General features: G+C 42.1%; 2 protein-coding genes across 2 annotated transcripts; both read left to right on the top strand.

Moving 5' to 3' along the window:
- The first annotated feature begins 145 nt into the window (after positions 1–145).
- LOC137324026 (gamma-crystallin S-1-like) lies at positions 146–6,367 on the top strand. The gene is made up of 4 exons (XM_067988195.1): positions 146–208; positions 1,528–1,867; positions 4,656–4,933; positions 6,092–6,367. Exons 1-4 carry the CDS (start codon positions 146–148, stop codon positions 6,365–6,367), a joined length of 957 nt encoding a protein of 318 aa, XP_067844296.1.
- Positions 6,368–12,925: 6,558 nt separating this feature from the next.
- LOC137323351 (gamma-crystallin S-1-like) lies at positions 12,926–18,224 on the top strand. The gene is made up of 3 exons (XM_067986835.1): positions 12,926–12,934; positions 16,549–16,795; positions 17,956–18,224. The coding sequence occupies exons 1-3, from the start codon at positions 12,926–12,928 to the stop codon at positions 18,222–18,224; spliced, it is 525 nt and encodes a 174-aa protein (XP_067842936.1).
- Positions 18,225–22,904: the final 4,680 nt, after the last annotated feature.

Raw genomic sequence — 22,904 nt, 5'->3', positions numbered from 1 at the left:
ACCGAGTTTGTCACTTACTTTTGGAATATAGTGGAAATCACAGAGAAATCTCACGGAAATCCAAGGCCGGGGTCTCAGGCCGATTATTTTATTCTTTGATCTCAGGTAATGAATTTATTTCAATTCAGTAAATGCAGATTTAGGAATGAACGTTGTCCATGATATTGACAATACAATGCATGGACTTCATGAAAGTGAGCATCAAAATGTAAGTCACTGTGAATGAGGGCTGCATGTCCCATGAATGAAATCCAAGGTTCTCATTTCTATATCATCTTAGTTGACTAAAGGAAACCTGGAATAAAAATCAGGCATTTTTAAAGTGAAAATATGCACAGCATTTAGTCCAGCTTCACTCTCGTCCTCAACTCCAAGAGAATGTAACTCCTTTTTAAAGTAAAAACATTGAAGATCACATCAGAAAACAAAATTATCGTGAAATCCATTTCCAATGTTCAGCACATTCAGTGAAGAAGTGGATATATTGCTCATTGTGGAAATGCAACAAACACATTTGATTCAATGCTGTAACTGTACACACGCTCGTGGTTCTCAATGTAAGTCGGTTGTACAACTCAAAACTCAGTAGGAAGAATATTTCCAGTGTACTTATTGGATGGACTGTGAGAAGGATTTTTCACGAAATCCTGGCTATCTTGCAGTCAGTAAAATGACACTTCTAATGGAGAGTCGATTTGATTGAAGTGCACTCTGCTCCGACATCGCCTGGGAGACCAGCCCTGAAACCTGAGAGAGCAGGCAGTGAAAATAATGAGAAGGTTTGGATCACTGAGCTCTTCTCCACTGTGAAGGACAAGTTGTGGTCTCACAGTGGATTGATGGAGATAGCAGGAGATAACATGGCTTTGGGGAGGTAGGATAGGTCCAGTTGTGATGCTCCAGCCATCATGCATGTGGGGCAGGCTTGATGGACCTGCTGGCCTTTTCCTACCCTTCATTTTTGTATGCTCGTATGTTTTCAGAAACCACTTATTGCTGTTAATACATAGAACATGGTTTAACACACAGCAGAATATATACAATTGGTCACATCATGAGTCTGTAGTGCATTAACATTTTACTATATTAAAAATCTATATAACGAATTTCACTTCATGTATTCTTTATTTTAACTTATCAGGTGCAGAAAGTCAATTCCACCCTCAGTATTTTGTTTGTTCCACGATTTATTTTAAAAATGTAGTGATGTAACTGACAGTGCTGCTTCTAAACTACCCCGAGTACAAAGGTTGCTCGTTTGATAAAATACAAATTTATGAATCACAGGAGGTTCTGTTGTTGCACTCAGTCAGGTAAGGTGCACATTTGCACGATTTACCAAATCAATCACAACTCTGCAACTGGTTCCTTTTTGGAATGCACCCTCAATAATATTTTTATTAAAAGACATAATTGATATTCTGTGTGGAAGTGACATTCCTCGGGTCAGTGACATTAACAATGATCAATGATAAATGTTTCTTATCTGTTTTTAATCATTGGTCTACTTTCCCCTCCTTATAAAAGCTTCAAGATTTATGGGTCAAATCCAGCAAAGGTTTGGGGCCAAAGTATCACAGCTACAATCCTCTGCACAACCTTGTTCCCAACCCAAGTTGCGCTGCTTTGAGGGAGCTCAAAATCGAACTGGATCACTCCTCAATGAACAGGAAAAGGCAGTGGGAAATTACAGTGTTCTCTGGGAAACTACAGCCATCTCTGGGAGAGTATAGTGATCTCTGGGAGTTCACAGCGATCTCTGGAAAAATACAGTGTTCTCTGGGAAAGTATTGTGTTCTCTGGGAAAGTCGAATGATCCCATCGAGATTAAAACGGTCAATGCAGAAGCATAATGTTATCTCGGAAAGTACAGTGATCTATGGAAAAGCACAGTGATCTCTGGGAAATTATAGTGATCTCACATCCTTTTTTCCAAGTTATCTCTAAGGAGACCTATCTGGTCTTTAACACTTTGCCGTCGGGACAAACAAAGCTGAAAGCTACTTTCAATCTCTGACGTTGTTTTCCACATCTTAACTTTCTATTGTTCTCTTACTTATTTGAATTTTCCTATTTGTTGTCCTGAACGTTAAAATAAAAAAGTAGACAGTAAGTTTCTTTTCAAGACACTGTGTAAACCAAATATACAAAGTATGATCTGTAATTTGTGTTAAAAACACCACCCACAATATGTGGGAAAAGGTGAACTTGTCCACTTTGGCAGGAGGAATCGTAAAGCAGTATATTATTTAAATGGAGAGAGATTGCAGAACTCTGAGGTGCAGAGGGATCTGGGTGTCCAAAGACATGAATCTCAAAGTGAGTATGCAGGTGCAGCAAGTGATCAGGAAGGCAAATGGAATATTGTCATTTATTGCAAGGGGAATGGAATATAAAAGTAGAGATGTTTTGCTACAGTTGTACAGGGCATTGGTGAGACCTGAAGGGATTCGCAAAATTTCACATGTTCCCCCCACCCCGAAGATTTATTGGAGTTATTAAAGAAACCCTGGTGTGACTGTTTTAAAAAATCCAAGGTCTCTCAAAATGGCTGCAGTCAGACACATGGCCGAGGACTGGCAGATTTGAAATTGCATTCTCAACAACTCGGCAGGCTTCGTGTCTCAGACAGGTTTCTTTAAACAATGCAGCTGCATTCTCGCCCTGAGGCAAGCTATCAACATGGCCGGCCAACACATCAAAATTCGAGCAGGAAGTGATCGCAGGACAAAAGGTGAACCATCAAGGTACATTCGGAACAATGGTAAAGCAGTTAGCGAACAGATTGATACAGGAAATGGCCATTAATGTTAATGGGCCAGAGATGGGGTCCTTTATCTTACGTTTCGTGCTTAAATCAAACAATGAAGCAAGCTGATAAGGTATGAAAAAAAAACCTGTTACCAAGAGGGTATAACTGGGGCTGCCCAGTATCTCTCTTTAGCTTCTCTCTTCGCCTCTTGGCCCCATCCTGCTGCCTGCTCGCAACTAAGAAGGAAGGCCATTCAGTAAAACTCGCAACCACATGTCGACGGCAACAGCAGGCACAGGGGCCAGGCCTTTTCATCTGTTTTCACCGGTGAGCATTAATTTTCTGGCTGCCACAAGACAGCTTAGCATAGGTGTAAGGTTGGGGGTTAAAGGGGATATTGCTAAACTTGTGATTTTAGAATTTTCCCTCGATGTGTCCGTTTTCTTTCAACCCGATAAGTGTAAGACTCTATTACATCCATAGCGATTTCTTTATCTTCTGTGTTATACTGTTTACCTTGTAGTTTTAGTTTTTTTTTCTTATTAATAAACATTGGTTTTTCCTTGTACCAATCCACTGGTCTGTTTGTCTGTCTTTGTTACCACTCGATAAGTACTCAGCTCAGAATCAGGAAGGGGTAAGCGATTCGCAACCGCACTGCGGGCAGGGCAGCTCAGGAAAACATAACTGGCTGACCTATTATAAGCCCGAGAAACAGTAAAAAAATAAACCCCTTACAGACCACATCTAGAATACCGTGTGCAGTTTTGGTCTCCTTATTTAAGAAAGGACATAATTGCTTTGGAGGCGGTTCAGAGAAGGTTCACTCAACAGATTCCTGGGATGAGGGGGTTATCTTATGAGGAAAGGTTGGACAAGTTGGGCCTGTATAGACTGGAGTATAGAAGAATGAGAGGTGGTCTTATTGAAACATGTAAGATCCTGAGGGGAGCAGAAGGGGTAGAAGCTGAGAGGATGTATCCCCTTGGGAGAGAGACTCGATCTAAGGGCCACAGTTTAAAGATAAGGGGTCTCTCATTTAATACAGAGATGAGGAGAATTTTTATCTCGCAGAGGGTCATGAGTCTGTGGGACTCCCTTCCTCAGAGAGCGGTGGAGGCAGGGTCATTGAATATTTTTAAGGCTGAGTTGGATGGATTCCTGATGAACAAGGGTGTCAAAGGTTATAGTAGGTAGACAGGAAATTAGTGTTGAGGTCACAATCAGATCAGCCATGATCTTATCAAATGGCAGAGCAGGCTCGAGAGGCCGAATGGCCTAATCCTGCTCTTAATTCGTATGTTTGTATTAATATGGCTGCACATGAAGGTAATAATATCATCAGATTGGTGCTGGCTGTGATATCATTGTCTGAAGGTTTTTGGGAGGGGGCAGTGGCGCAATCTGGAAACTAAACTCACTCGCAATTATACATCAATCAGATGTGTACAAGGCAATAAACGAAGGAACATGCTCTGGATACGTTTGTCTTTATCTCGGCCAGTTTGGCAGCAGAACCAGGCAGTTGCACCAAACCATTTGAAAGAGACCTGGGTCACTTTGGATCTGAGATTGTTCCAGAACTGCTTTGTTCAGCAACAATTAAAATGACAGGAAGGCAAAGAGGAAAGAATAAATGACACATCAGGCATCTTTCAGGTGTTTTTCTACAATGAATGCAACATGTGCTTTGTTGCTTTTTGCTGATTTTCAATCCTGAATCATTAGAATAACAAAGATGCAGCCCAGAGAGGCCTTTCTGCCCAGCATATAAATACCAAGCTGTGTGAAGCAGTGAAACATTCAGTCAGTTACTAATCTAACTGTGAGCTCAAAATGGGAAAGGCAAGGAGAACTCAGATTTTATACTTTGTATTATAACTCTTCAATCTCCTAGTTTGAGAAAATATTAATTTGCAAATCTACATCTTTCCACAGATCATCTTTTATGAAGACAGGAACTTCCAGGGTCGGCACTACGAGTGCAGTACTGACTATGCTGACCTGTCCTCTTACTTCAGCCGCTGCAACTCCATCCGTGTTGAGAGTGACTGGTGGGTGCTGTATGAGAGACCCAATTACATGGGATACCAGTATGTTCTGAGCAGAGGAGAATATCCTGACTACCAGCGCTGGATGGGATTCAATGACAGCATCGGGTCATGTCGCACCTACCCATATGTAAGTTACCTTTGATGGTTTGTATATTTTACCCAGATTGAGGACAAGTTAATGACAACTTGCTGAGCAATTGAGTTTGTCAATGTCAACTGGGAAAACACTTCAGCTTTTTTCACACGTTGTAAAGCTTTGTGCATATTATATCTAAATGACCTGATATTTCTTATAATAATAAAGATACACAGCTTGGTTCGTAAGAGCATAATTATGCAAACTTAAAAGAGCTGAATTCCAGAGGTGATGATGGCCCTTGACATCAAGGCAGCATTTAACCGAGCGTGGCACCAAGGAGCCCGAGTAAAATTGAAGTCAATGGGAATCAGGGGAAAACTCTGCAGTGGCTGGAGTCATGCCTGGCACAAAAGAAGATGGTAGTGGTTGTTGGAGGCTTATCATCTCAGCCCCAGGTCATTGTTGCATGAGTTCCTCAGGGCAGTGTCGTGCGCCCAACCATCTTCAACTGCTTCATCAGTGACCTTCCCTCCATCATAAGGTCAGAAATGGTGATGTTCGCTGATGATTGCACAGTGTTCAGTTCCATTTGCAACCCCTCAGATAATGATGCAGTCCGAGCCCACATGCAGCAAGGACTGGACAACATCCAGGTTGGGGCTGTTCAGTGGCAAGTCACATTCATAACAGCACTGTGAGAGAACCTTCACCACACGGATTGCAGCGTTTTGAGAAGGCAGCTCACCACTACCTTCTCAAGGGCAATTAGGGATTGTTAATAAATGCTGGCCTTGCCAACGATGCCTATATCTATGAACCAATATAAAAAAAACTGGGTAACATGTGATCTGTACAACAGTCTAAAGTTTCAATAAAAAACGGGAATATAATTGGATGAATTAGTTCACAATAATTCACCAATTAGAATTGAATGCCTAATTGTTTGATTGGAAGTTTGGAATGTAAAAACACCACCTACAGGGAGACTCAGAACTTAGGCATCTTATCTTATCATTTACACAAGAGCTGCTTGGTGACTTCAGTTAGGAGAGAATCTGCTGCTTCAATAGATGTCACTGAACGGTCTCTTGCTTTTCAGAAACATCATCTGCAACCTTTCTTAAGCTCCCTTCTCACCAGGAGGCTGTCTTTCTAGACACTGAACATTTATAGTTTCTTCACTAATATGATCTTTTTATATTACAGTACAGAGGTGGAAACTACAGAATGAGGATTTACGAGAGGCCTGACTTTGGAGGACAGATGATGGAATTCATGGATGACTGTCCATCTGTCTACGATTGTTTCCGCTACCGTGACATTCACTCCTGCCATGTGATGGACGGTTACTGGACCTTCTATGAACATCCCAACTACAGAGGCCGACAGTACTTCATGAGACCCGGTGAATACAGGAGATTCAGTGACTGGGGTGGCTACAGATCAACTATCGGATCATTCAGGCGCATGAGGGACTTCTAGATTGTTCTTGAGAAACATGATTTTGTCTCTCTGAAATGGTCTTAAGATTAATAAAATCTCCTCTACTTAACAAACAAGTTTGTCATTTATATTTGGATAATGGTGGAAATCACAGAGAAATCTCATGGAAATCTCAGGCTGGTGTCTCATGCCGAGTATTTTACCTCTTTGATCTCAGCTAATGAATTGATTTCAATTCAGTAAATGCAGATTTAAGAATGAACGTTGTCCATGAGACTGACAATACAATGCACGGACTTCATGAAAGTGAGCATCAAAATGGAAGTCACTATGAATGAGGGCTGCTTGTCCCATGAATGATATCCAAGGTTCTCATTTCTATATCATCTCAGTTGACTAATGGAAACCTGGAATAAGAATCAGGCACTTTTAAAGTAAAAATATCCACAGCATTTAGTCCAGCTTCACTCTCGTCCTCAACTCCAAGAGAATGTAACTGCTTTTTAAAGTACAAACATTGAAAATCACATCAGAAAACAATATTATAGTGAAATCCATTTCCAATGTTCACCACTTTCAGTGAAGAAGTGGATATATTGCTCAGGTGTACATGAAAAATCTCATTTGATTCAATGCTGTAACTGTACACACGCTCATGGTTCTCAATGTAAGTCGGTTAACATAGAAACATAGAAAAAGGAGCAGGAGTAGGCCATTCGGTCGTTCGAGCCTGCTCTGCCATTCAATATGATCATGGCTGATCCTCTACTTCAATACCATATTCCCGCTCTCTCTCCATACCCCTTGATGCCTTTTGCATCTAGAAATCTATCTCGCTCCTTCTTAAATATATTCAGTGACTTGGCCTGCACAGTCTTCTGTCGTAGAGAATTCCACAGGTTCACCACTCTCTGAGTGAAGAAATTTCTCCTCATCTCAGTCCTAAATGTCCTACCCCGTATCCTGAGACTGTGACCCCTCGTTCTGGATCCCACAGCCAGGGGAAACATCCTCCCTGCATCCAGTCTGTCTAGCCCTGTCAGAATTTTATACGTTTCAATGAGATCCGCTCTCACTCTAAACTCGAGTGAATACAGGCCGAGTCGACCCAATCTCTCCTCATATGACAGTTCTACCATCCCAGGAATCAGTCTGGTGAACTTTCGCTGCACTCCCTCCATGGCAAGCAGATCCTTTCTTAAGTAAGGAGACCAAAACTGCACACTATACTCTAGGTGTGGTCTCATCAAGGCCCTGTATAACTGCAGTAAGACATCCTTGCTCCTGTATTTAAATCCTCTTGCAATGAAGGCCAACATACCATTTGCCTTCCTAACTGCTTGCTGCAACTGCATGTTTGCTTTCAGTGACTGGTGTACAAGGACACCCAGGTTCCTTTGTACATCAACCATTTCCCAATCTATCACCATTGAAATAATACTCTGCCTTTCTGTTTTTCCTTCCGAAGTGGATAACTTCACATTTTTCCACATTATACTTTGCCCACTCGCTCAACTTGTTTAAATTGCCTTGAAGCCTCTTTGCATCCTCCTCACAACTGACAATCCCACCGAGTTTTGTGTCGTCAGCAAACTTGGAAATATTATATTTGCTTCCCTCATCCAAATCATTGATATATATTGTGAATATCTGGGGCCCGAGCACTGATCCCTGAGGTACCCCACTAGTCACTGCCTGCCACCCCGAAAAAGACCCATTTATTCCGACTCTCTTTCCTGTCTGTTAACCAATTTTCAATCCATGCCAGTATATTACAACCAATTCCCTGTGCTTTAATTTTGCCCACTAACCTCTTATGTGGGACTTCATCAAAGGCCTTCTGAAAATCCAAATAAACCACATCCACTGGTTCTCCCTTATCTATTCGACCAGTTTCATCCTCAAAAAACTCTTGTAGGTTTGTCAAAAATGCTTTCCCTTTAATAAATCCACGTTGACTTTGTCTAATTCCGTTGATTTTTTCTAAGGGTCCTATTAACACATCCTTCATCAAAGACTCTAGCAATTTCCCTGCTATTGATGTTAGGCTTACCGATCTGTCGTTCCCTGATTTCTCTCTCCCTTCTTTTTGAAATAGTGGGTTTCCATTTGCCATCCTCCAATCTGCAGGAACTGTTCCATAATCTATAGAATTTAGGACGATGACAACGAATGCATCCACTATTTCCATGGCGACCTCTTTTAGTGCTCTGTAATGCAGTTTATTCGGCCCTGGGGATTTATCGACTTTCAGTCCCATTAATTTCCCCAGCACTATGTTTTTACGAATACTAATTTCCTTTAATTCCTCCTTCTCACTCATCCTTTGGTCCTCGAGCATTTCTGGGAAGTTTTCTGTGTCGTCTTCTGTGAAGACAGAACCAAAGTATTTGTTTAATTGCTCTGCCATTTCCCTGTTCCCCATTATAAATTCTCCCGTTTCTGACCGTAAGGGACCTACCTTTGCCTTCACTAATCTTTTTCTTTTTACATACTTGTAGAAGCTTGTACAGTCCACTTTCATGTTCATTGCAAGTTCACTCTCGTACTCTATTTTTCCCCTCTTAATCAATCCCTTGTCCCTTATTTGCTGAATTCTGAACTGCTCCCAATCCTCAGGCTTGCTGCTTTTTCTGGCAACTTTATATGACTCCTCATTGGATCTAGCACTTTCTTTAATTTCTATTGTTAGCCATGGTTGGGCCGCTTTTCCTTTTGTGTTTTTGCACCAGAAAGGAATGTATAATTGTTGCAATTCATGCATTCGTTCCTTCAATGTGAGCCATTGCCTATCCACCATCATGCCTTTTAATGAAGCTTCCCAATCTATCAGAGCCAACTCACTCCTCATACCTTCATTGTTTCCTTTCTTTAGATTTTGGACCCCAGTTTCAGATTGGACTACTTCACTTTCCATCTTAATGAAGACTTCTATAATGTTAAGGTCACTCTTCCCCTAAGGACCCGCACAACAAGATTATTTATTAATCCCTTCTCATTGCACAATACCCAATCTAGGATAGCCTGTTCCCTGGTTGGCTCCTCAATGTACTGGTCGAAAAAATCATCTCGTACACACTCCAGGAATTCATTTGGTTTGGCCAGTCTGTATGTAGATTAAAGTCACCCATGATTACTCGAGTACCCTCGTTACATGCGCCTCTAATTTCCTGTTTGATGCCCTACATTACTATTACTGTTTGGAGGCCTATAGACTACTCCCACCAGTGTTTTCTGCCCCTTGTTGCTTCATAACTCCACCCAGACTGATTCTACATCTTGATTTTCTGAGCCATTATCCTTTCTCACTATTGCTCTGATTTCATCCTTTACTAACAATGCCATCCCACCTCCTTTTCCTTTTTGCCTGTCCTTCCTAAATATCGAATACCCTTGGATATTAAGCTTCCAGCCTTGGTTACCCTGCAGCCAAGTCTCTGTAATTGCAATTATATCATATCCGTTTACATCTATTTGTGCTGTTAATTCATCTACTTTATTACGAATGCTTCGTGCATTCAGATACAGTGCCTTTGGATTTGTCTTTTTAACATTTTTAGACATCTTTACATTTTTATGTACTCTAGCCCCATTAGTCTTATTACCATTTTTCTTACCCGGACTCTATTTGTTAGTGCACTCTTTTGTTTGTACGGTCTGTCCCTTCCTGACACAATCTGGTTATCCTTACCCCAATCACTTTCCTGCACTGCTTCCTTGTCTTTTCTCTTTGACATTCTAGATTTCTCTCCAGCGGGACCCTTCCTCCGCCCCTTATTTAGTTTAAAGCCCTATCTACCTCCCTAGTTATTTGATTTGATAGAACTCTGGTCCCAGCATGGTTCAGGTGTAGTCTGACCCAATGGAACAGCTCTCTCTTTCCCCAGTACTGGTGCCAGTGCCCCATGAATCGAAACTCACTTCTCCCACACCAATCTTTGAGCCACGCATTCATCCCTCTGATCTTATTGACCTTATGCCAATTTGCTCGTGGCTCAGGTAACAATCCAGAGATTATTACCTTTGTAGTTCTGCTTTTTAATTTAGTCCCCAGCTGCTCAAACTCTCTCAGTAGAACCTTTTTCTTAGTCCAACCAATGTCATTGGCACCAATATTGACCACGACAACAAGGTCCTCCCCCTCCCACTCCAAGTTCTTCTCCAGCCCGTAGGAGATAACCTTAACCCTGGCACCGGGTTGGCAACATAGACTTCGGGACTCATGCTCCTGGCTGCAGAGAACAGTGTCTATCCTCCTAACTATACTGTCGGCTACTGCAACCACCTTCCTTTTTACTCCCCCCACTTGAACGGCTTTGTGCACCATGATGCCGTGGTCAGTTTGCTCATCCTGCACGCAGTCCCACGCTTGTCCACATGGGTTGCAAGAACCTCAAATCCATTGGACAAGCGCAGGGACTGAGGATCCTGCAATACGACCTCCTGGACCCCCGAACCTGCCTCACTCACAGTCACACCCTCCTGTCCCTGACCATGTGTCAGTTCTAAAGTATCTAATCTAAGGGGTGTGACTGCCTCCTGGAGCAAAAGGTCCAGGTCGCTTTCTCCCTCCCTGATGTCTCGCAACATCCGCAGCTCGAACTCCAGCTCCTCAACTCGAGGCCGAAGTTCCTCGATCAGCAGACACTTACTGCAGATGTCATTACCCTGGACAAAAAGGTCCATAAGCTCCCACATATTGCAGCAGGAACACATCTCTTGTTCTCCCATTATTTTATTTATTTCATTAATTTAGAGTTAAACAAATTATTTTCCTTGTTTAATTTATTAGATTAATTCAATTAAGTTTAGTTTTTAAAATTTAGTTATATGCTATATGTTAACTCAAAACTTAGCCCACAGTCACTACCAATCACTTACCTGCCTCACCTGCGACGTCACACTGCAGTTTTCTCTGATTGCAGGTCTGCTGAAAAAAATAAGCTTCGACAAGTATATAAAAAGGAAGAGGGTAGCTAATGTAAACATTGGTCCCTTAGAGGATGGGACTGGGGAAATAATAATGGAAAACAAGGAAATGGCAGAGGAATTGAACAGATAGTTTGTATCTGTCTTCAGAGTAGAAGACACTAATAACATTACAATAATTGTAGAAAATCAAGGGGCAAAATGGGGGGAGGATCTAAAAACAATCACTATCACGAGAGAAAAAGTACTAGGGAAACTAATGGGTCTAAAGGCTGACAAGTCCCCTGGACCTTATGGCTTGCATCCAAGGGTCTTAAAGGAAGTGGCTGCAGAGATAGTGGATGCATTGGTTGTCATCTTCCAGAATTCACTAGATTCTGGAAAGGTCCCAGCGGATTGGAAAACCGCAAATGTAACACCCCTATTCAAGAAGGGAGTGAGATCGAAAGCAGGTAACTACAGACCACTTAGCCTAACATCTGTCATTGGGAAAATGCGAGAATCCATGATTAAGGAAGTAACAGCAGGACATTTGGAGACTCATAATACAATCAAGGAGAGTCAACATGGTTTTATGAAGGGGAAATCATGTCTGACAAATTTATTGGAGTTCTTTGAGGAAGTAACGGGCAGGGTGGATAAAGGGGAACCAATGGATGCAGTGTATTTGGATTTCCTAAAGGCATTCGATAAGGTGCCACATCAAAGATTACTGCACAAGATAGGAGCTCATGGTGTTGGGGGAAATTTACTGGCATGGATGGAAGACTGGCTAGCTAACAGAAAACAAAGAGTCGGAATAAAAGGGTCATTTTCAAAATGGTTATCTGTAACTAGTGGGGTGCCGCAGGGATCAGTGCTGGGGCCTCAACTATTTACAATATATATCAATGACTTGGATGAAGGAACAGAGTGTCATGTGACCAAATTTACTGATGATACAAAGATAGGTGGAAAAGCAAGTTGCGATGAGGACACAAAGTGTCTGCAAAGGGATACTGACAGGTTAAGCGAATGGGCAGAAATTTGGCAGATGGAATATAATGTGGGAAAATGTGAAGTCATCCACTTTGGGAGGAAAAATAAAAAAGCAAAATATTAATTGAATGGAGAAATACTACAAAATGCTGCGGTACAGAGGGATCTGGGTGTCCTCATACATGAAACACAAAAAGTCAACAGGTGCAGCAGGTAATCCGGAAGGCAAACGGAATAGTGGCCTTTATTTCCAGGGGGATGGAGTATAAAAGCAGGGAAGTCATTCTACAACTGTACAGGGTGCTGGTGAGGCCACACCTGGAGTACTGCGTACAGTCCTGGTGCCCTTATTTCAGGAAGGATATCCTTGCATTGGAGGCAGTTCAAAGAAGGTTCACGAGGTTGATTCCGGGTATGGAAGCGTTGTCTTATGAGGAAAGATTGAACAGGTTGGGTGTATACTCATTGGAGTTTAGAAGAATGAGAGGAGATCTTATTGAAACATACAAGATTCTGAGGGGACTCGATATTGTAGATGCTGAGAGGATGTTATCCCTTATGGGGGAATCTAAAACTTGGGTTTCATAATCTCAGAATAAGGGGTCACTCCAAAAAGCTGTGGAGGCTGAATCATTGAACACAATCAAGGTTGAGTTAGACAAATTTTTGATCAGCAAGGTAGTCAAGGATATGGGGAAAGTGCAGGAAGGTGGAGTTGAGGTAAAAATCAGATCAGCCATGATCTCATTAAATGGCGGAGCAGGCTCGAGGGGCCGAATGGCCGACTCCTTCCCCTATCTCTGATGTTCTTATGGTTCTTATGCTGCTGCTTTTATCCCGTTCTCAGTCTGCTGCTGCTCAGGTCTGCCGCTGCTCTGTGGAAAAGTTAGGAAAAGCAAGGCAAAGCAGCACCTCCTTCCCCCACTTCACCGAACTCCCACACTTCCCAAACTCTCAAGTTGTTCACTCCGTCCCCACTGCACTCAGTGCCGTTGCACTCACAGGCCCCTGTTATTTCCACTGTTTGTGACTCAGATGAGTCAGCCCTGCTCTGCGACTCTTTCAGGAACCAGTTTAATCCAGCGAACCATTTAACGAACGACAGCAGCTCTCCAGTTTGTCTCTGCTTCAGCCTGACAAACTTAAAAATTTAAAGTTTAAAATTGAACTGAAACAGTCGATCATACTTAACAGTTAATAGCAATTAACACTAGATTTTAAAAGATTTTAAACTAGATTTTATACAAGTCAAAACCAAGGAGGAATAATATTTCCAGGGTACTTCTAGGATGGGCTGCAAGAAGGATTTTTAACGAAATCCTGGCTATCTTGCAGTCAGGAAAATGACACTTCTAATGGAGAGTCGATTTGATTGAAGTGCACTCTGCTCCGACATCGCCTGGGAGACCAGCCCTGAAACCTGAGAGAGCAGGCAGTGAAAATAATGAGAAGGTTTGGATCACTGAGCTCTTCTCCACTGTGAAGGACAAGTTGTGGTCTCACAGTGGATTGATGGAGATAGCAGGAGATAACATGGCTTTGGGGAGTTGGATAGGTCCAGTTGTGATGCTCCAGCCATCATGCATGTGGGGCAGCCTTGATGGACCTGCTGGCCTTTTCCTACCCTTCATTTTTGTATGTTCATATGTTTTCAGAAACCACTTATTGCCATTAATACATAGAACATGGTTTAACACACAGCAGAATATATACAATTGGTCACATCATGAGTCTGTAGTGCATTAACATTTTACTATATTAAAAATCTAGATAACGAATTTCACTTCATGTATTCTTTATTTTTACTTATCAGGTGCAGAAAGTCAATTCCACCCTCAGTATTTTGTTTATTCCACGATTTATTTTAAAAATGTAGTGATGTAACTGACAGAGCTGCTTCTCAACTACCCCGAGTACAAAGGTTGCTCGTTTGGTAAAATACAAATTTATGAATCACAGGAGGTTCTGTTATTGCACTCAGTCAGGTAAGGTGCACATTTGCACGATTTACCAAATCAATCACAACTCTGCAACTGGTTCCTTTTTGGAATGCAACCTCAATAATATTTTTATTAAAATACATAATTGATATTCTGTGTGGAAGTGACATTCCTCGGGTCAGTGACATTAACAATGATCAATGATTAATGTTTCTTATCTGTTTTTAATCATTGGTCTACTTTCCCCCCGTTATAAAAGCTTCAAGATTTATGGGTCAAATCCAGCAAAGGTTTGGGGCCAAAGTATCACAGCTACAATCCTCTGCACAACCTTGTTCCCAACCCAAGTTGCGCTGCTTTGAGGGAGCTCAAAATCGAACTGGATCACTCCTCAATTAACAGGAAAAGGCAGTGGGAAATTACAGTGTTCTCTGGGAAACTATAGCCATCTCTGGGAGAGTATAGTGATCTCTGGGAGTTCACAGCGATCTCTGGAAAAATACAGTGTTCTCTGGGAAAGTATTGTGTTCTCTGGGAAAGTCGAATGATCCCATCGAGATTAATACGGTCAATGCAGAAGCATAATGTTATCTCGGAAAGTACAGTGATATATGGAAAAGCACAGTGATCTCTGGGAAAGTACAGTGATCTCACATCCTTTTTTCCAAGTTATCTCCAAGGAGACCTATCTGGTCTTTAACACTTTGCCGTCGGGACAAACAAAGCTGAAAGCTACTTTCAATCTCTGACGTTGTTTTCCACATCTTAACTTTCTATTGTTCTCTTACTTATTTGAATTTTCCTATTTGTTGTCCTGAACGTTAAAATAAAAAGGAGACAGGAAGTTTCTTTTCAAGAAACTGTGTAAACCAAATATACAAAGTATGATCTGTAATTTGTATTAAAAACACCACCCACAATATGTGGGAAAAGGTGAACTTGTCCACTTTGGCAGGAGGAATAGAAAAGCAGTATATTATTTAAATGGAGAGAGATTGCAGAACTCTGAGGTGCAGAGGGATCTGGGTGTCCAAGTACATGAATCTCAAAGTGAGTATGCAGGTGCAGCAAGTGATCAGGAAGGCAAATGGAATATTGTCATTTATTGCAAGGGGAATGGAATATAAAAGTAGAGATGTTTTGCTACAGTTGTACAGGGCATTGGTGAGACCACATCTAGAATACCTTGTGCAGTTTTGGTCTCCTTATTTAAGAAAGGACATAATTGCTTTAGTGGCGGTTCAGAAAAGGTTCACTCAACAGATTCCTGGGATGAGGGGGTTATCTTATGTTTATGAGGAAAGGTTGGACAAGTTGGGCCTGTATAGACTGGAGTTTAGAAGAATGAGAGGTGGTCATATTGAAACATGTAAGTTCCTGAGGGGAGCAGAAGGGGCAGAAGCTGAGAGGATTTATCCCCTTGTGGGAGAGACTCGAACTCGGGGCCACCGTTTAAAGATAAGGGGTCTCCCATTTAAGACAGAGATGAGGAGAATTTTTATCTCGCAGAGGGTCATGAGTCTGTGGGACTCCCTTCCTCAGAGAGCGGTGAAGGCTGGGTCATTGAATATTTTTAAGGCTGAGTGAGATGGATTCCTGATGATCAAGGGTGTCAAAGGTTATAGTAGGTAGACAGGAAATTAGTGTTGAGGTCGCAATCAGATCAGCCATGATCTTATCAAATGGCAGAGCAGGCTCGAGAGGCCGAATGGCCAAATCCTGCTCTTAATTCGTATGTTTGTATTAATATGGCTGCACATGAAGGTAATAATGTCATCAGATTGGTGCTGGCTGTGATATCATTGTCTGAAGGTTTTTGGGAGGGGGCAGTGGCGCAATCTGGAAACTAAACTCACTCGCAATTATACATCAATCAGATGTGTACAAGGCAATAAACGAAGGAACATGCTCTGGATATGTTTGTCTTCATCTCGGCCAGTTTGGGAGCAGAACCAGGCAGTTACATCAAACTATTTGAAAGAGACCTGGGTCACTTTGGATCTGAGATTGTTCCAGAACTGCTTTGTTCAGCAACAATTAAAATGACAGGAAGGCAAAGAGGAAAGAATAAATGACACATCAGGCATCTTTCAGGTGTTTTTCTACAATGAATGCAACATGTGCTTTGTTGCTTTTTGCTGATTTTCAATCCTGAATCATTAGAATAACAAAGATACAGCCCAGAGTGGCCTTTCTGCCCAGCATATAAATACCAAGCTGTGTGAAGCAGTGAAACATTCAGTCAGTTACTAATCTAACTGTGAGCTCAAAATGGGAAAGGCAAGGAGAACTCAGATTTTATACTTTGTATTATAACTCTTCAATCTCCTAGTTTGAGAAAATATTAATTTGCAAATCTATATCTTTCCACAGATCATCTTTTATGAAGACAGGAACTTCCAGGGTCGGCACTACGAGTGCAGTACTGACTATGCTGACCTGTCCTCTTACTTCAGCCGCTGCAACTCCATCCGTGTTGAGAGTGACTGGTGGGTGCTGTATGAGAGACCCAATTACATGGGATACCAGTATGTTCTGAGCAGAGGAGAATATCCTGACTACCAGCGCTGGATGGGATTCAATGACAGCATCGGGTCATGTCGCACCTACCCATATGTAAGTTACCTTTGATGGTTTGTATATTTTACCCAGATTGAGGACAAGTTAATGACAACTTGCTGAGCAATTGAGTTTGTCAATGTCAACTGGGAAAACACTTCAGCTTTTTTCACACGTTGTAAAGCTTTGTGCGTGTTATATCTAAATGACCTGATATTTCTTATAATAATAAAGATACACAGCTTGGTTCTTAAGAGCATAATTATGCAAACTTAAAAGAGCTGAATTCCAGAGGTGATGATGGCCCTTGACATCAAGGCAGCATTTAACCGAGCGTGGCACCAAGGAGCCCGAGTAAAATTGAAGTCAATGGGAATCAGGGGAAAACTCTGCAGTGGCTGGAGTCATGCCTGGCACAAAAGAAGATGGTAGTGGTTGTTGGAGGCTTATCATCTCAGCCCCAGGTCATTGTTGCATGAGTTCCTCAGGGCAGTGTCGTGCGCCCAACCATCTTCAACTGCTTCATCAGTGACCTTCCCTCAATCATAAGGTCAGAAATGGTGATGTTCGCTGATGATTGCACAGTGTTCAGTTCCATTTGCAACCCCTCAGATAATGATGCAGTCCGAGCCCGCATGCAGCAAGGACTGGACAACATCCAGGTTGGGGCTGTTCAGTGGCAAGTAACATTCATAACAGCACTGTGAGAGAACCTTCACCACACGGATTGCAGCGTTTTGAGAAGGCGGCTCACCACTACCTTCTCAAGGGCAATTAGGGATTGTTAATAAATGCTGGCCTTGCCAACGATGCCTATATCTATGAACCAATATAAAAAAAACTGGGTAACATGTGATCTGTGCAACAGTCTAAAGTTTCAATAAAAACGGGAATATAATTGGATGAATTAGTTCACAATAATTAACCAATTAGAATTGAATGCCTAATTGTTTGATTGGAAGTTTGGAATGTAAAAACACCACCTACAGGGAGACTCAGAACTTAGGCATCTTATCTTATCATTTACACAAGAGCTGCTTGGTGACTTCAGTTAGGAGAGAATCTGCTGCTTCAATAGATGTCACTGAACGGTCTCTTGCTTTTCAGAAACATCATCTGCAACCTTTCTTAAGCTCCCTTCTCACCAGGAGGCTGTCTTTCTAGACACTGAACATTTATAGTTTCTTCACTAATATGATCTTTTTATATTACAGTACAGAGGTGGAAACTACAGAATGAGGATTTACGAGAGGCCTGACTTTGGAGGACAGATGATGGAATTCATGGATGACTGTCCATCTGTCTACGATTGTTTCCGCTACCGTGACATTCACTCCTGCCATGTGATGGACGGTTACTGGACCTTCTATGAACATCCCAACTACAGAGGCCGACAGTACTTCATGAGACCCGGTGAATACAGGAGATTCAGTGACTGGGGTGGCTACAGCTCAACTATCGGATCTTTCAGGCGCATGAGGGACTTCTAGATTGTTCTTGAGAAACATGATTTTGTCTCTCTGAAATGGTCTTAAGATTAATAAAATCTCCTCTACTTAACAAACAAGTTTGTCATTTATATTTGGATAATGGTGGAAATCACAGAGAAATCTCATGGAAATCTCAGGCTGGTGTCTCATGCCGAGTATTGTACCTCTTTGATCTCAGCTAATGAATTGATTTCAATTCAGTAAATGCAGATTTAAGAATGAACGTTGTCCATGAGACTGACAATACAATGCACGGACTTCATGAAAGTGAGCATCAAAATGGAAGTCACTATGAATGAGGGCTGCTTGTCCCATGAATGATATCCAAGGTTCTCATTTCTATATCATCTCAGTTGACTGAAGGAAACCTGGAATAAGAATCAGGCACTTTTAAAGTAAAAATATCCACAGCATTTAGTCCAGCTTCACTCTTGTCCTCAACTCCAAGAGAATGTAACTGCTTTTTAAAGTACAAACATTGAAAATCACATCAGAAAACAATATTATATTGAAATCCATTTCCAATGTTCACCACTTTCAGTGAAGAAGTGGATATATTGCTCAGGTGTACATGAAAAATCTCATTTGATTCAATGCTGTAACTGTACACACGCTCATGGTTCTCAATGTAAGTCGGTTAACATAGAAACATAGAAAAAGGAGCAGGAGTAGGCCATTCGGTCGTTCGAGCCTGCTCTGCCATTCAATATGATCATGGCTGATCCTCTACTTCAATACCATATTCCCGCTCTCTCTCCATACCCCTTGATGCCTTTTGCATCTAGAAATCTATCTCGCTCCTTCTTAAATATATTCAGTGACTTGGCCTGCACAGTCTTCTGTCGTAGAGAATTCCACAGGTTCACCACCCTCTGAGTGAAGAAATTTCTCCTCATCTCAGTCCTAAATGTCCTACCCCGTATCCTGAGACTGTGACCCCTCGTTCTGGATCCCACAGCCAGGGGAAACATCCTCCCTGCGTCCAGTCTGTCTCGCCCTATCAGAAATTTATACGTTTCAATGAGATCCGCTCTCACTCTAAACTCGAGTGAATACAGGCCGAGTCGACCCAATCTCTCCTCATATGACAGTTCTGCCATCCCAGGAATCAGTCTGGTGAACTTTCGCTGCACTCCCTCCATGGCAAGTAGATCCTTTCTTAAGTAAGGAGACCAAAACTGCACACTATACTCTAGGTGTGGTCTCATCAAGGCCCTGTATAACTGCAGTAAGACATCCTTGCTCCTGTATTTAAATCCTCTTGCAATGAAGGCCAACATACCATTTGCCTTCCTAACTGCTTGCTGCAACTGCATGTTTGCTTTCAGTGACTGGTGTACAAGGACACCCAGGTTCCTTTGTACATCAACCATTTCCCAATCTATCACCATTGAAATAATACTCTGCCTTTCTGTTTTTCCTTCCGAAGTGGATAACTTCACATTTTTCCACATTATACTTTGCCCACTCGCTCAACTTGTTTAAATTGCCTTGAAGCCTCTTTGCATCCTCCTCACAACTGACAATCCCACCGAGTTTTGTGTCGTCAGCAAACTTGGAAATATTATATTTGCTTCCCTCATCCAAATCATTGATATATATTGTGAATATCTGGGGCCCGAGCACTGATCCCTGAGGTACCCCACTAGTCACTGCCTGCCACCCCGAAAAAGACCCATTTATTCCGACTCTCTTTCCTGTCTGTTAACCAATTTTCAATCCATGCCAGTATATTACAACCAATTCCCTGTGCTTTAATTTTGCCCACTAACCTCTTATGTGGGACCTTATCAAAGGTCTTCTGAAAATCCAAATAAACCACATCCACTGGTTCTCCCTTATCTATTGTACCAGTTTCATCCTCAAAAAACTCTTGTAGGTTTGTCAAAAATGCTTTCCCTTTAATAAATCCACGTTGACTTTGTCTAATTCCGTTGATTTTTTCTAAGGGTCCTGTTAACACATCCTTCATCAAAGACTCTAGCAATTTCCCTGCTATTGATGTTAGGCTAACCGATCTGTCGTTCCCTGATTTCTCTCTCCCTTCTTTTTGAAATAGTGGGGTTCCATTTGCCATCCTCCAATCCATAGGATCTGTTCCATAATCTATAGAATTTAGGACGATGACAACTAATGCATCCACTATTTCCATGGCTACCTCTTTTAGTGCTCTGGAATGCAGTTTATTCGGCCCTGGGGATTTATCGACTTTCAGTCCCATTAATTTCCCCAGCACTATGTTTTTACGAATACTAATTTCCTTTAATTCCTCCTTCTCACTCGTCCTTTGGTCCTCGAGCATTTCTGGGAAGTTTTCTGTGTCGTCTTCTGTGAAGACAGAACCAAAGTATTTGTTTAATTGCTCTGCCATTTCCCTGTTCCCCATTATAAATTCTCCCGTTTCTGACCGTAAGGGACCTACCTTTGCCTTCACTAATCTTTCTCTTTTTACATACTTGTAGAAGCTTGTACAGTCTACTTTCATGTTCATTGCAAGTTCACTCTCGTACTCTATTTTTCCCCTCTTAATCAATCCCTTGTCCCTTATTTGCTGAATTCTAAACTGCTCCCAATCCTCAGGCTTGCTGCTTTTTCTGGCAACTTTATATGACTCCTCATTGGATCTAGCACTATCTTTAATTTCTATTGTTAGCCATGGTTGGGCCGCTTTTCCTTTTGTGTTTTTGCACCAGAAAGGAATGTATAATTGTTGCAATTCATGCATTCGTTCCTTAAATGTGAGCCATTGCCTATCCACCATCATGCCTTTTAATGAAGCTTCCCAATCTATCAGAGCCAACTCACTCCTCATACCTTCATAGTTTCCTTTCTTTAGATTTAGGACCCCAGTTTCAGATTGGACTACTTCACTTTCCATCTTAATGAAGACTTCTATCATGTTAAGGTCAATCTTCCCCTAAGTACCCGCACAACAAGATTATTTATTAATCCCTTCTCATTGCACAATACCCAATCTAGGATAGCCTGTTCCCTGGTTGGCTCCTCAATGTACTGGTCGAAAAAATCATCTCGTACACACTCCAGGAATTCATTTGGTTTGGCCAGTCTGTATGTAGATTAAAGTCACCCATGATTACTCGAGTACCCTCGTTACATGCGCCTCTAATTTCCTGTTTGATGCCATCCCCTACATTACTATTACTGTTTGGAGGCCTATAGACTACTCCCACCAGTGTTTTCTGCCCCTTGTTGCTTCATAACTCCACCCAGACTGATTCTACATCTTGATTTTCTGAGCCATTATCCTTTCTCACTGTTGCTCTGATCTCATCCTTTACTAACAATGCCACCCCACCTCCTTTTCCTTTTTGCCTGTCCTTCCTAAATATCGAATACCCTTGGATATTAAGCTTCCAGCCTTGGACACCCTGCAGCCAAGTCTCTGTAATTGCAATTATATCATATCCGTTTACATCTATTTGTGCTGTTAATTCATCTACTTTATTACGAATGCTTCGTGCATTCAGATACAGTGCCTTTGGATTTGTCTTTTTAACATTTTTAGACATCTTTACATTTTTATGTACTCTAGCCCCATTAGTCTTATTACCATTTTTCTTATCCGGACTCTATTTGTTAGTGCACTCTTTTGTTTGTACGGTCTGTCCCTTCCTGACACAATCTGGTTATCCTTACCCCAATCACTTTCCTGCACTGCTTCCTTGTCTTTTCTCTTTGACATTCTAGATTTCTCTCCAGCGGGACCCTTCCTCCGCCCCTTATTTAGTTTAAAGCCCTATCTACCTCCCCAGTTATTTGATTTGATAGAACTCTGGTCCCAGCATGGTTCAGGTGTAGTCTGACCCAATGGAACAGCTCTCTCTTTCCCCAGTACTGGTGCCAGTGCCCCATGAATCGAAACTCACTTCTCCCACACCAATCTTTGAGCCACGCATTCATCCCTCTGATCTTATTGACGTTATGCCAATTTGCTCGTGGCTCAGGTAACAATCCAGAGATTATTACCTTTGCAGTTCTGCTTTTTAATTTAGTCCCTAGCTGCTCAAACTCTCTCAGTAGAACCTTTTTCTTAGTCCAACCAATGTCATTGGCACCAATATGGACCACGACAACAAGGTCCTCCCCCTCCCACTCCAAGTTCTTCTCCAGCCCGTAGGAGATAACCTTAACCCTGGCACCGGGTTGGCAACATAGACTTCGGGACTCATGCTCCTGGCTGCAGAGAACAGTGTCTATCCCCCAAACTATACTGTCTCCTACTGCAACCACCTTCCTTTTTACTCCCCCCACTTGAACGGCTTTGTGCACCTCGATGCCGTGGTCAGTTTGCTCGTCCTCCACGCAGTCCCACGCTTGTCCACAAGGGTTGCAAGAACCTCAAATCCATTGGACAAGCGCAGGGACTGAGGATCCTGCAATACGACCTCCTGGACCCCCGAACCTGCCTCACTCACAGTCACACCCTCCTGTCCCTGACCACGTGTCAGTTCTAAAGTATCTAATCTAAGGGGTGTGACTGCCTCCTGGAGCAAAAGGTCCAGGTCGCTTTCTCCCTCCCTGATGTCTCACAACATCCGCAGCTCGAACTCCAGCTCCTCAACTCGAGGCCAAAATTCCTCGATCCGCAGACACTTACTGCAGATGTAGTCACCCTGGACAAAAAGGTCCATAAGCTCCCACATATTGCAGCAGCAACAC

The sequence above is a fragment of the Heptranchias perlo genome, chromosome 7, assembly GCF_035084215.1.
Source record: "Heptranchias perlo isolate sHepPer1 chromosome 7, sHepPer1.hap1, whole genome shotgun sequence".
In the NCBI taxonomy this organism is placed as follows: domain Eukaryota; kingdom Metazoa; phylum Chordata; class Chondrichthyes; order Hexanchiformes; family Hexanchidae; genus Heptranchias; species Heptranchias perlo.
The sequence above is the reverse complement of the archived record's forward strand: the minus strand, read 5'-3'. Positions and strand labels throughout refer to the sequence as shown.